General features: G+C 37.3%; 1 protein-coding gene across 2 annotated transcripts in view; it reads left to right on the plus strand.

Moving 5' to 3' along the window:
- The window catches only part of clcn2c (chloride channel 2c), a 301208-nt gene that overhangs the window by 164660 nt on the left and 123174 nt on the right, over positions 1 to 13374 (plus strand). For both annotated transcript variants that reach the window (XM_055147757.1, XM_020926770.2), the window contains 2 exons: positions 5854 to 5955; positions 8080 to 8164. In XM_055147757.1, coding sequence (XP_055003732.1) covers positions 5854 to 5955; positions 8080 to 8164 — 187 coding nt within the window. The remainder of the gene's footprint in view (positions 1 to 5853; positions 5956 to 8079; positions 8165 to 13374) is intronic.

Raw genomic sequence — 13374 nt, forward strand, 5'->3', positions numbered from 1 at the left:
CTGGCTGGTGAGGCAAGCATTTCCAATGAGTATGACTTATAAACCGCGTGCCCGACCCACTGTTTGAGAACCCTTCCCTCCACCCATCAGCGCCAATCTCAGTCAGGTTTATAAAGTCGGTCAGTCTGACAATGATCTGGGTCAGAGCTGCCTTCTCCAAGGACGTCGAGTGCGTTGGAGTTTACAGCTCCAGGCTTTGTTGAGACTGAGTGCTGCTCATTGAAACACAAGGAGCACTACACGACCTGGATCCTACACAGACTCATTCACACTGTCTCTATGGCATATCTGTGTGTGAATAATACTAATGTGAGCAGTTTGTTTGCAGAGGACATAAGGACAAGTTAAGAAGTCGTTTATTCTTGTAGTTTCAAGGTCCTATATTACGCAAAATGAACTCTGTGTGAGCTTTGTGTGAGCTTTAAGCCATGTTATAATGTTGTTACTGCCTCAAAAACATACCTGGAGTTGTGTTTAGTTTCAGGCCCTGTTTACACGAACATGGGCATTTTTAAAAACAGAGATATTTCCCTTCGTTTCTACCCATCTTTTACACGCAAATGGCAAATTCACCTCTGAAAATGAATCTTTTTTAAAAACTCCGCCTATAGTGGATATTCTGGAAAACTATGGTTTGACGTTGACTTGTAAAGTGAGATAAATGGAGTTTTAGGAGCTGACTTCCCAAAAGTGCGACCAATGTTTATCTTTTGCTCTGATGATGATCATAGAAGCATTCAAAGTATCAGTCACATTTCTTGTGGTGCAAACACTTTTGATGTGTTTGTATTTGCACACACAGCTGATGAATAATATCTATGACCAGAGACGAATGAGCCCGGAGGTCAGCAATTTTGTCACTTCTTTAACATATCTGTGGAGAGGCGAGCCCGCTCAGTAATGCACATTTTTCAAGGTATTTTTGAGTAATACTTACAACTGTAATTAAATAAATGCTCCAAATTTGAATCTAATCCAGGTGCCGCCAAGAGATTTGACGTAATTATGATGGTGCTCAATGACGTATTTATGTGGGTTGATGTGAACGAAAACTTTTTTTGAAAACGGTGCTGTGTGCATGATGTTATTTTGGAAAATGGAGGGAGAGAAATATTAGTTTCTCAACATGCCCAGCGATCTGTACACGTAGCCTCATTCACACAGGTTTGAGTAATCCTGGATTATTAGTTTGTCTACATCTCCAAAGCTCAGAATGCTCTGTTCCACCTTTTGATGTCATGTAGTGATCATTTTCAAGTTAACAGCTCCTTCTATCTTTTGTTCACCAGAGATGAGCAATTCTACTGCTGAAATTATCAACATGGTCATAGTGAAGGTGTATAGAGTTTAAAACACAGTGGAGCACTTCCTGTATTACCACATGACATCACAAGGTAGAACAGAGTGTTTTCTGATTGGGAGCTTGAGTTAAATGTAAATATGCAGGGTTTTGTGTTAAACACCTGTGAATGAAACAAAACACAACTCCAGGTATACCTTTAATTATTGAATGTAATAAGACGATTTACAGGCTGATTTTAGCTTAAAACGTGTCAAGTTGTTTGAACTTGTATTCATACGAAGCTGTTTAAAAGTTATTTGAAGGATAAATAACTGTTTCATGGCACAGTTGGAACTCTTGTATATTAAGTTAACAACATTTTAAGAAAATAAGTACCATTTTCTGTCCCTGCACTGGTATCACTTAATATCTGATATTATCAGTTCATAGTATTATATATATATACTTAGATTGTTTTATTTACAATTTGTTTTGATACCGTGTTTTAAATCCACAATGTAAAAAAGGCAGATTTTAGGCAGAATTTTCTTTACGTAATCTCATAGCTGTATGGCTGTAAACAAAGGATTTGCCATTTACCTGAATTTATTGTAAAGGTAATTATTACAATCGCACAAAAATGTTAGGTGTTTTTTATTTTTCTTTACAATTTGCAGCAACACATCTACTTTATAAACTATTTGAAATACACTTTTAGTCTTATTTCTAACCAGATTCTGTGAGACCTGCTAATTTTGCTTCTTTTTAGTGTTTACTGAATTGCTTGATATTAATAGATGACATTTTCTGCAGCGAGAACAGAATCCACCCACAATCTGAAGGCTTATGGCTGCATTTCTATTAGAACTTTCCAAACTTTCTTTTGACGAATTCACAGTTCAAAATATTCATGCATTCATCCATCTCTTATAAACTTGTGTACTTTCACAATCCACTTAAAGTGCAGACATTACTTTTTTAATGGGATAGTACTTAAATAAATATGTATAATATTTTTACGTCAGTATTGATACTTTGCAGCTGATGTCATCAGCATTCTCTCGTGTGTGATTCTAACTGTAGGCACTGCCCTGTCTGAAGCTCTGTTGCTCAAGTTAGACTTTAATCTGAGCTTTGATGTCTTAAAACTTTTTTGCTGCGTTTGCTAATGTGCACATTGTGTCTCCACAGAAACTTCTGACCATGCCGCCATTGCAAAGTATCAATAGTGGCAGGTTGTGGGGGGAAAAAAAGTGAACAACAAAACCAAAACAAAATAGCATATGAGGCTGCGTTTCTCTATCAAACAGGAAACACTCTGTTCCACCTTGTGATGTCATGTGATGCAGGAAGTGCTCCACTGTGTTTTTAAACTCCACACACCTTCACTAGAATCATTTGGATGATTTCTGCCCTGGAATTCACAATCTCTACTGAACTAAAGGCAAAAGGAGCTGTTAACTTGAAAACTACTGCTTCATGACATCACAAGGTGGAACAGAGCATTTTGAGCTTTGGAAATGTAAACGGTAGGGATGGGCATGGTTAGTCGACTAATTGATAACTGATCATTAAGAATTCACTTTCAAATTTAAATGACAAACCGAATGTTGATAGCTGTGCATAGTGTAAGGAGATGAGGCTGCATCTGACACAAACACTGGAGTTGCACCTCACAGTCCCACGTTTGGGCTCTGGCTCCTTGGAGACACTGTATCACTCAGTGAGTGTGTTTATCATACACATCAGTGTCCCGGGTATGATCGGGTTTTTTGAGTATCCCGGTTTCGTCATGGTGGATGTAAACACAGAATCCTGGTTACTGCAACATAAAGCTGAGTGCGCATGCATCCAAAAGACAAACACTTTTCAGTGTTTTCATCATAGCAGTAGCCAAAATAAAGTGATCAACATAAATAAAGTGAGTGAAATGACTGTTAAATAAAGACCTGCTGCGCTAAACCTGCACATGTATGATCTCTAAAAACATGACCCATCTCCAACGTAACACACACACAGAACACACTCCCCATCATCATCATCATCCCTCTGTCACAGAGAGAACACACATATTCCACTGAGCCGTGTCCTTTAGTCCAACAGAAGCTGAACCGCATCAGTGCACAAGGAGCGAGCTGTTTTTTCAGCGCTTATAGTTTATGCAAATGAGCCATGTGGTTTTAAGTTTTGTTTCTGTAAAACATAAACAAATGTGTCAAAGCTGCATTAAACACATTATAATGTCAAACGGGCTGATGTGGCTCTATAGTGGTTATGGTTTTAGATATTGTAAAGTTTAATTTAATCGAATGCCCATCCCTAGTAGACAGACTAATTATAAAGGGTTACTCAAACATGTATGATGTATGAGGTAACAGCATTAGAACATGAGCATTAATATAATATAAGACCTGTATAGTCTAACCTGTCATTTGCACTTAAACATCTAAAATACCAATAACCAAAGACAAATTTTTCAATATAGATTAATTAGGATATATTTCAGTGTATGTATTGTCTCTTAATCTCACTTTGCATTCTAATGAGCCCAGACTAATTGAAGCTCTTGTTTTAAATGAAAATCGTCCCATGCTGAGTCCCCCCGCTGCACCGCCCCATCAAATCTCTTATTATTAATTCACAAGTGTTTGATGGCATTAATAATACATGCAGATGACTTTTATGAGCATTGAGTTGTCTGCACTTCGGTCTGGGCCTATTTTATTACTGTGTACTTTTCTCTGCATACAGCGGGCTCCTACTGTGCTTTTAAAGTGTGCTTATGTAAACCTGCTCTCTCTTTCAGACTCTCACTCCCCCACACTGTCCTCCCAGCCTGCAATGGTTTTAAATGGATCCTCTTAAGCACCAATGCCTGTGGTCTATAATTCAAAATCTTTAGTTTTGATTATGCGCCGTTCCTTGATGTTGATTTTATCCTCCTACGTGTTTTGTTAAAGGCGCTATGCCACATTTTTACTGTCTTAAAAATGTGAAAAACAGAACTACGCTGCAAAAAGCAATATTTAGTGAAGTGAAAGGTGAACTTTTTGTGTGTAACTTCAGCTTCTCTGCTTAGAATGTTCCTCAGTATGATATTAAATAGCTCTACCTAACATTTACTCTATTACAGGTGTTTATATAGCTCAAAAATACCTTAAAAAAAAAAAAGCTTCTGACTGTGAGTGGGGTTGCATCTCCGCAGAGCTGACCTGTAACTTAGTCTGGTTTGATGTCCATGAAGATAGAAAGGTTTAAAACCGTATTATGAAACATTTCATATGAAGTGATAACATCTCCACAGAAAAAAACATTTCATGGTCCCTCCACCAGAAAAGTTACACAATGCACCTTTTAAAATGACTTAAATTAAGAACATTTTTTGAGTTGATTCAACTTGTAAAGTAAAATTATCTACCAATGGAATAAGTGTTTTTCTTAATTTAATCAACTGTAGGTTTTGTTTCTCATTTTAAGCATAAAGAGTTGTTGTTTTTGTGATCTTAAGTGTAGCAAGGTGTATTTTCATGTTTTAAGTACAAAAAGTCTTACTCCAGTGAGGTTCATTTGGTCTTCCTGGAGTTTGTTTTCATACCTGACAGTTTCGACTGCTCACTAGCGATCTTCCTCAGAGTGGTCACGTGATGTTGGTGTGACATGTTTGGTCAGCTGATTTAAACAGGTTTTGGCTCTGTCTTCCTACCGGAGGCTGCAGTCTGACTTCCTCAGGACAATATCCCAGGTGTGTGAGAGTAAAAACAGGCCCCTCATCTTCAGCAACATCACATGACCACAATGAGAAAAACAAACTCTTGGTCTGAAAAAATAACCTAATAACATACAAAAAGGCTTGTTCCATTGGCTGGTAATTTTACTTGCCAAGTGAAATTTACTCACATCATGATAAAAACGTTCTTAATTCAAGTTATCTTAACTTGGTTAGATTTTAGTTTTTGTAGTGTTGTTCATTTCAAATGGTTTGCAGTGGTCCAACCCTACAAAAACAACCATTCTGACTGTGAGCGGGGTTGCATCTCCACAGAGCTGACCTATAACTTGGTCCGGATTGGTCTCCACGAAAATAGAAAGGTTTAATGCCATACTGTGAAACATTCCAGACAAAGCGAAAACATCTCCACGGAAAAAAGCATTTGATGGACCCGATGGACCAGAAAAGTTACACAATGCATTGTAGCTGGATTGTACTTTGTCTTAAAGTTCTTCCTCACTTACTTTTTGTTTTCAGAGCATCTGAATTACTCACCTTGTTGAATTTGTAAGCGCTTTTCACAACTGTCAGATTTTAGTTTTACTGTGACAGTAACCGATAATGGCAACTAGCATGCTAACACACTTCCTGATTATCAGACTACAGAAAGCTTTATTTATTATTAGATGCTGACAGAACACAGCAGACTTAATGCACTTTTCTATTTGTTTTTTTAATACTAAATCCGTCTGTATCCTGGAGCGAGACTGAATTGGAGAGTCTGACAAAACCTTTAAAATCTTGTCTTGTTTTAAATCCTGGTTTCACAGTTCTTGTTGTTTTTCTGTCTTTTTTTCCGCAGAATTGCCAGTGGTTTCGGCGGGGCCTTGTTCGTCTACCTCAACCGTCTGATTGTCCAGTTCATGAGGAACCAAAAGACTATCAACAAATTCCTCATGAAAAAGTGAGTTACCATGGCGATAACTATAATCCCACCAGTGCAAAGATGCTGCTGTACTTACATTACAGTGCTTTAGACTTGCTCACAGCTATTGTTTATATAGACTTGCCTAATTGACCTATTTAAGTATAATGAATGAATAATGCATAGAAGTGGCTGAAGGCTTTTAGTACACATTAATGTGGAAGTGTCAGAGCTCAGTTATAGTTCATTAGACTGTAACTTATCATGTCAGTGTGTAAGACAGGATTTGGAAACCATTATCTCTTCATAATTAAAACATAATAAAAACATAAATAAGACATAACTCCTCACTGCTCAGAGCTTGACAAAGCAAATTTGGAAATCTAAATATTAATTACTGCTTTTGATTCATCCGATGTTGGCTACGAACTCACAAAAATGATTGCAAAAACAGACGTTACAAAAAAGATTGTTGTAAACTTACAACAGGCTCTATTCACGCTTACTGAAAGACGTTTGGAAATATGCGGATGACGACTTCCGGTGTCATGACCAACACTGGGCATGTGATAAAAAACACGGATTCAGCAGCAGCGTCTTCACAACCTGCCCAAGTTTTCCAAGAGGGACTCTAATCGCGTCTTCGATATCACTTACATGAAGCTGGTTGTAACTGTTGATCTGCTGAACATAATGGAACTCTACAATGCATTTAAAAATGTATTTTCTTAATGAAGTTAGACAAATTATAATACACAAATGAATAGGCAATATATAAAAGCAAAAAAAAGTTAATATTGCCAACAGAGCCCAAAGGAAGTCGCCAACCGCATGTTTCCAAACATCGTTCCAGTTTTGTGACGTAAGCATGAATAGAGCTATAAAGGTCACCAACCTTTGTGAAACTGAGAGCTACTTCATGGATACTGAGTCATACGAAGGGCTCCCAGTTTGATACACTCTTCTGAAATAACAAATTTGCTCAGTTTTCCCTTAGTTATACATTATTAATAATGATTAATTATAATTATTAATTATCTGTGTGAAGACACTGATCACATTAATGATTTCTCACAATAATTATCAACAATGACAGCAAGCTGGGAAAAAGATATCAATATTCAGCACTTTCACTTTACTAATTTCAGTAAATGTAAAAAAAATAATAAGTACTGTGTTAGCAGTTATCATCATTGCTTCTCTGAGTGTGTTTACATACACATCAGTATCCCACTTATAAATGCACTATCCCAGTTTCTTGACATAACTTTACAAATGCACAAGCTCAAAAGTTCTTTAGCATAGGAAGCTCGAGAGTTTCCTACCTGGATGTTTCAAACACTCCACTACACAGATCCATGTTTTCAAACACTACTGTACAAGTTCTACACTGCAGCAGATTACCCATTAAAATCTTCTGTGTAAATAAACTCAACTTTACAACATATAAACCATAACCACTGTAGAGCCACATCAGCCCCTTTGAGATTATAACACTTTTTATGCAGCTTTGCCACATTTGTTTACATTTTAAAGAAACAAAACTTAAAACCACATGGCACATTTGCATAAACTGTAAAAAAACCCAAAAAACAAAAAAACTGCTCTCATCTAAATGGCTTATCTAAACTTCATGTATAATGAACACATTTTTAAGATATTGTCATTTTTATATCTATATAAATGCAAGAGTGATTAAAAAATAATAGCAACTGAATACAATACAATTTTAGATGCAGCTCACTAATGAGTGGTGCTATTTTTAGAACGTGCCTGCGGGTGATTCATGTAGTCCTTAGGCGCGACCTGGTGCCCGCAGGCACCGTGTTGGTGACCCTGCTATAAAGTGATCTGTCTTCTTCACTTGTTTGTAATTTTCACACATTTCTGTTGGATTGCTATAAGATCCTTATATCAGCTGTTTCCTGATATCAAGAAATTGCAAAAAAACAAAAACAAAACACAAACACAAACAAAAAAAAAAAAATCCATATTGATTTTTGTCTATATTACCCACCACCAATTCATAAGTGTAAGGATTTATACTGCTTGTATAAAATGACCTAAAATATGTACTCATAAAATATTAGATGGTAGAATACAGTATTAATATCTATTTGTACATTTTTTTCTTGCTAACCCTCTTACCTCCTCTCTCATCAGACGTTTGTTATACCCTGCACTGGTCACTTTACTCATCTCCACCCTGACGTTCCCTCCAGGCTTTGGACAATTCATGGCCGGCAAGGTGAGCTCTCGACAGCACCCATAAAATCACAGCACATGACGGATTGGCTTCACATCACAACATTCTCAAATCCCTATAGTTTAAAACTGAGCAGAATTCAATGGTAGAATTTAATGTTCAAGTATCATGAGACAATTCCTTTTACTTTTTTGTGGAGGAGATAGGCAAGTCCAGGGCTGAAATTATCCAAATGATTCTAGTGAAGATGTATGAAGTTTAAAAACATAGTGGAGCACTTCCTGTATTATCACATGACATCACAAGGTGCAACAGTGTTTTCAGTTTGAGAGAAGCACTCAGCCTAAATATGGAGGGTTTGTGTTAAACATGTGTGAATGAAACAAAACACAACTTTTAGATTAAGAAACAACATGATAACTGTAGAGAGATGGAGTAGAGACCCGACAGGGAACAGGAGGGACAACGCCCAAGAAGTTCTCCCTCCGTTCAAAGCTGTGCTTGTCGCTTGACGTGTTTTTATTCAAATACCTGTAGCTGATCTGATTTGAAAGCAAAGCTTTCCTATTTTTTCAAATTTAAGTATTTGCATTTTTGCAGACAATAGTCTTATTGATTGATTAGCCTTGATCTGTTCAGACCTCGTGGACACTGAAACATGTCCTCCAATCCTCTGTAACAGAGGCGTCCCTCAGCCCGACGGCGCCTGAGCCTGGAACTCTAGTTTAGATCACGTGGCCTTCGTCCATTTCATTATGTTTGATTCTTCAGAACCGACGTCCTGAGAAACTCGAACCTTCATTGGACCTGTGAGGACCACGTGGTGACTGGACATGTCCACACTCCCCAGATTGTATGCACATTGTCACAGAATGGCTTACTTTATTAATTTAGACTCAACACAGAACTTTAGATAAACCTTAAAGTTGTCCCAAATCTCAGATCTCTAGACACCAGTTTAGAGCAACCTACACTCATTTGCATATTTGATCATGAAATATTCATAAACCACAGTTTGCTTTGGCGAATAGTGAATAGTTTGACCAAATAAACTTTTGTCCAGTTGACAAATTGAATTTCTCCTTTTGCCATGGATTCTACCTGGGGAACTGAAGGATTTTACACATGTCTTTATATTTGGCACATTCACACTGCAAATTTCTCTGATCTGGCCAAGATTTTAAAACTTTTATTGGCGTATTCATCTTGTTTTCAGATTTATTATCTTACTAGATCTGAGACTGCTTAATTCTAGTCTAGAGGTAATTTATTTTAAGATAACTTGTCAAGTAAAATTGTCTTGCTTCATGGACACATCATTTCAATACTTTTAAGTCATTTTCTGATAGATTTTTGGCCAAGCTTATTCGCAGTGCATGAAATGGTTGCGCCTCACTCAAGCTCTGGAAAGTTGCATATCTTTAAGCAGATGTAGCTGAAGTACTCCATCCACACAGGGACGTAGCTCGCATATCCACACAGAGAACGCTTGAAACTCTGTCCCAGTTTTTATTTCGTCCATAAATAAAAACTCCATCCATAACATAGTTTAAAGTCAGAAAGAAGAGAGAGAAGAGCTCCTCCTGTCTGTGTGTCTGTAGAACTCATTGTATTACAACAAAAATCTGCTAAAAAAGTTTACAAAATAAATTTTAGCTGCCTCCTAACTGTATTAAACTTGAACTTTTATTGATCCACAAGCTTGCACATCACAATATATTATAATCACAAAGAGCAACAATATAAATGGTCATACAAAAAGCAAAAATTATAATAGACTGATGTCCAATAAGGCATAATTTCAAAGCATATATCAGGGGTGTCAAACTCATTTTGGTCCGGGGGCCATATCCAACCTACTTTGATCACAAAGGAGCCGGATCAGAAAACTCATGGCATATAAACCCCAAAAATAACAATAAGTTCAAATATTTGTGCAGAGAAATGCAAAATTTTTAATTGATGAACTCCTTTCTTTTACAAAATATTATAATATTATGAACAACCTGAAACTTTAAGAAAAATGCAATTTCAACACAATATTTAACATTAACTTGTATGCAAATAGAAATAAGTCAATTTTTCTTGGAAAATCCTGCACTCGGCTCCACTTTTCTCATTTTTGACATTTGCTGATGAGGGTGTCACGGTCAACAGTTAAAACGATCGTCCTTTAAGAGCGTTTGGAAAGAGACAAGTCTTCATTTGTGCTGCTCTGGTGGGAGGTGCTGGAGACGCTGCTGTGCTAAGTGCTGCAGAAAATTACCAAGATTTTATTGGAAAATATAATTAAAACATTTTAGTAGAAAATCAGCTGAGGGCCAGATTAAAGGTCTTGGAGGGCCGAATCTGGCCCCCGGGCCATATGTTTGACACCCAAATACAAATAAAAATAAAATATAGTAATACAGATATATTTCGGCTATTTACAAGAGGTCCTATGGTATAAATGTAAACAGTATTGTTCATTAGAATGTTGTGATGTCATCTGAAACAATAACAATACACACCATATCCTAATGAAGCCCTGTTAATTCTAATTCCCCCAGCGCTGGTTTTAAAAGCATTTCCCCGTGGGCGCTGTGGAGTGAGCTGTTGGCTGTTGCTTCAGGGATGAGTCATATCTGTCTCCAATTATAGGCCCTTCATCTGGTCTAATTATCAGAATTAAAAGTGGAACAGTGTCCTCAGACCCAGTGAAAATACTTACTTGGGCTTGTTTCCTAATAAAGGGTTGAGTCAGGCCAGTCTGAAAAGGTCACATCCGCAGGCTTTGGATCTCAATGGCTTCTAAATGTATTTACCCTGCCTCCAGAAAGTGGTTGTGTAATTGAAATGAAAATATAATAATTAAATCAGGGAGTGAGTTGATCTCGAGTGGAATTGATAAGTGGAAATGTCTTTACAATAAAGTATACCTTACCCTAAATTGAACTTGGAACTTGCCCCAATGTCACTTTTATTACATGAAGACATTTTGCTTTGCTTATCTCCTCAAAAACAGACCTGGAGTTGTGTTTTGTTTCATTCACACATGTTTGAGTAACACTTTTATTATTAATCTGTCTACATCTCCGAAGCTCAAAATGCTCTGTTCCAAATTGTAATGTCATGAAGTTTATAGCAAATTTTACCTTTTAGATCAGTAGAAATAGGCAATTCCAGGGCTGAAATCATCTAAATGATTCTAGTGAAGGTGTATTGAGTTTAAAAACACAGTGGAGCTCTACCTGTTTTACCACATGGAACAGAGTGGAACACTACTGAAACTTAAAACACATAGTGAAGTTCTTGTAGAGGTGCAAATGCAAAGAGCAGCAATTTAAAAGTGAGAAAATGCATTGCACACACAGATGGTTGATGTACAATGTTTTTTTTGTTTTTTTTTTTTTTTAAATAACGTTTCATCATAGAAGCCCTCATCAGATAAATTTTCTTGCTTTGGACCACAACAGAGAGAAAGAAAACAGCCTAAATTTGCAGGGTTTGTGTGATAAAGATGTGTGAAACAAAATACAACTCCAGGTTGTTGATAAGGAAATAACATTAGGATAGATCAGGGGAGATTCTGTGCCGGCGAAAGTGAGGACCGGGGCACGACGACCGTAGTTTGGCGAGGATTCAAGTGGTTCAGAGGGACGTACTCAAGGCGGGGAGCAATTGTTGTCAAGGCGGGTGCCCTAACTATAAAGCGCTGCGGGAAACACTGCCACCCCAATCGCAGACAAGTTGCCTCATGAATATTAAAGAGCTGAGCCTTCCGTGTAGCTGCACACGTAGAGGCGGAATGTAAACACTCACTAATTGTGTGATCTCACTCATGACCAGCGCTGCACCGAACTGAATGTCCCGTATCGAAATGGTTCGGCACAAATACATGTACCATTACACCCCTAGTAAATAGCATAATGTGGGCCCTTTAAAAGTGAAAAGATTTTAATTATTTTTAAGAACATGTGTTCATGGAGATAGATGGGTTCATGCCATATTCTGTAATATGCTAGAAAAAGCAATAACATCTCCATAAAGACAGAAAAGTTACTCAGAGAACCTTTAAATAAAAATACAAGTACACAATCACCTGTAAGAGCTATGGGTCACTTGGTTGTGAAACAGTACTCTAAAGCTCAGAACATTTCTTAAATCGATCTTTCTTAAATCTTTTTCTTGCTTCAGTTCAGTCACCATTTTTGTGTGCGTCTGTTCTTGGAGATGGTTTGAGACGCCCCTGGACTCTAACAATCACCTCTCCATCTTCAGCCCGCACTCGCAAACATGTCAATAGATTTCTGAACATCTTTTCTGATTCGCACTGCTGTAGGTTTGCTGTATTTTCCACATAAGAAGTATTTTTGTATCTGTAAAGGCCACGTAGATGTATTTTTCATGTGTTTTGGGGTGAAGAAGAGGGTGCATATTAGATAATCCTGTATCAGCTGAGTGAGGATAATGAAAAATGTATAAAACGAGCAGCAAGTCGAGTGTCAAAAATGATCTTCTGTCTAATTTAGAGCCAACGCAGTACATCATCTGCCTACAATGTGCTAATTTATGTCAGATGCCCTCCCTTGTGGAACTGGGGATGTCACAATAGTTTATTTCATTCACATTTTCTAATAGATCACCATTTCTCTAGTATTTGACCAGCTTGAAATCAAACTTCAGAAATGTTGAAATTAAAAGGCCAATATTTTATTATTTTCTGATTTATGTTATAATGTTGTTTTCATAATGTTTCCTCATCACAAACAAACCTGGAGTTGTTTTTTGGTCTTAAACGATTTTTAAAAGTGACAAAACGCACACCCCACAGACAAAAGTAGAATCTTATGAGACTTAAAATCTCTGATTGCAAAGACTTCTGTGGGATATTACTTCGGATCACAAGCTATAAAGTTGGGAGTGCGATAGCGTCAGCTGTTTCCTGTCTACAGTAAAATGACTCGCTTTGAGACTCTTAAGTGTTCAAAAGATCAGAGCACTGCACTTTTTGTTTTGATACAAGTCAAAAGTGTTATTATTATTTGTGGAATGTGGTGCAGTTCTTCAGATATGCGATTTTTAAAGCATAAAAGATTGGAGATAAAGTCCAGAGGAAGTTGAGTCACTATCGCGAACCTGCAGCTTCACCTTGATCCATGAGCCGTGTGGATGTAAACAGACACACGGGAGGAACTACTCTTGCCTTTTTACTTTCAAAGAACGCCTCAAACTGGATTAATAGTGATGTTTTGTGGACTGGGTGTCATTAT

Source organism: Boleophthalmus pectinirostris, unplaced genomic scaffold (genome assembly GCF_026225935.1).
Source record: "Boleophthalmus pectinirostris isolate CB_2022bp ecotype Guang Dong unplaced genomic scaffold, ASM2622593v1 HiC_scaffold_9, whole genome shotgun sequence".
Classification (NCBI taxonomy): Eukaryota; Metazoa; Chordata; class Actinopteri; order Gobiiformes; family Gobiidae; genus Boleophthalmus; species Boleophthalmus pectinirostris.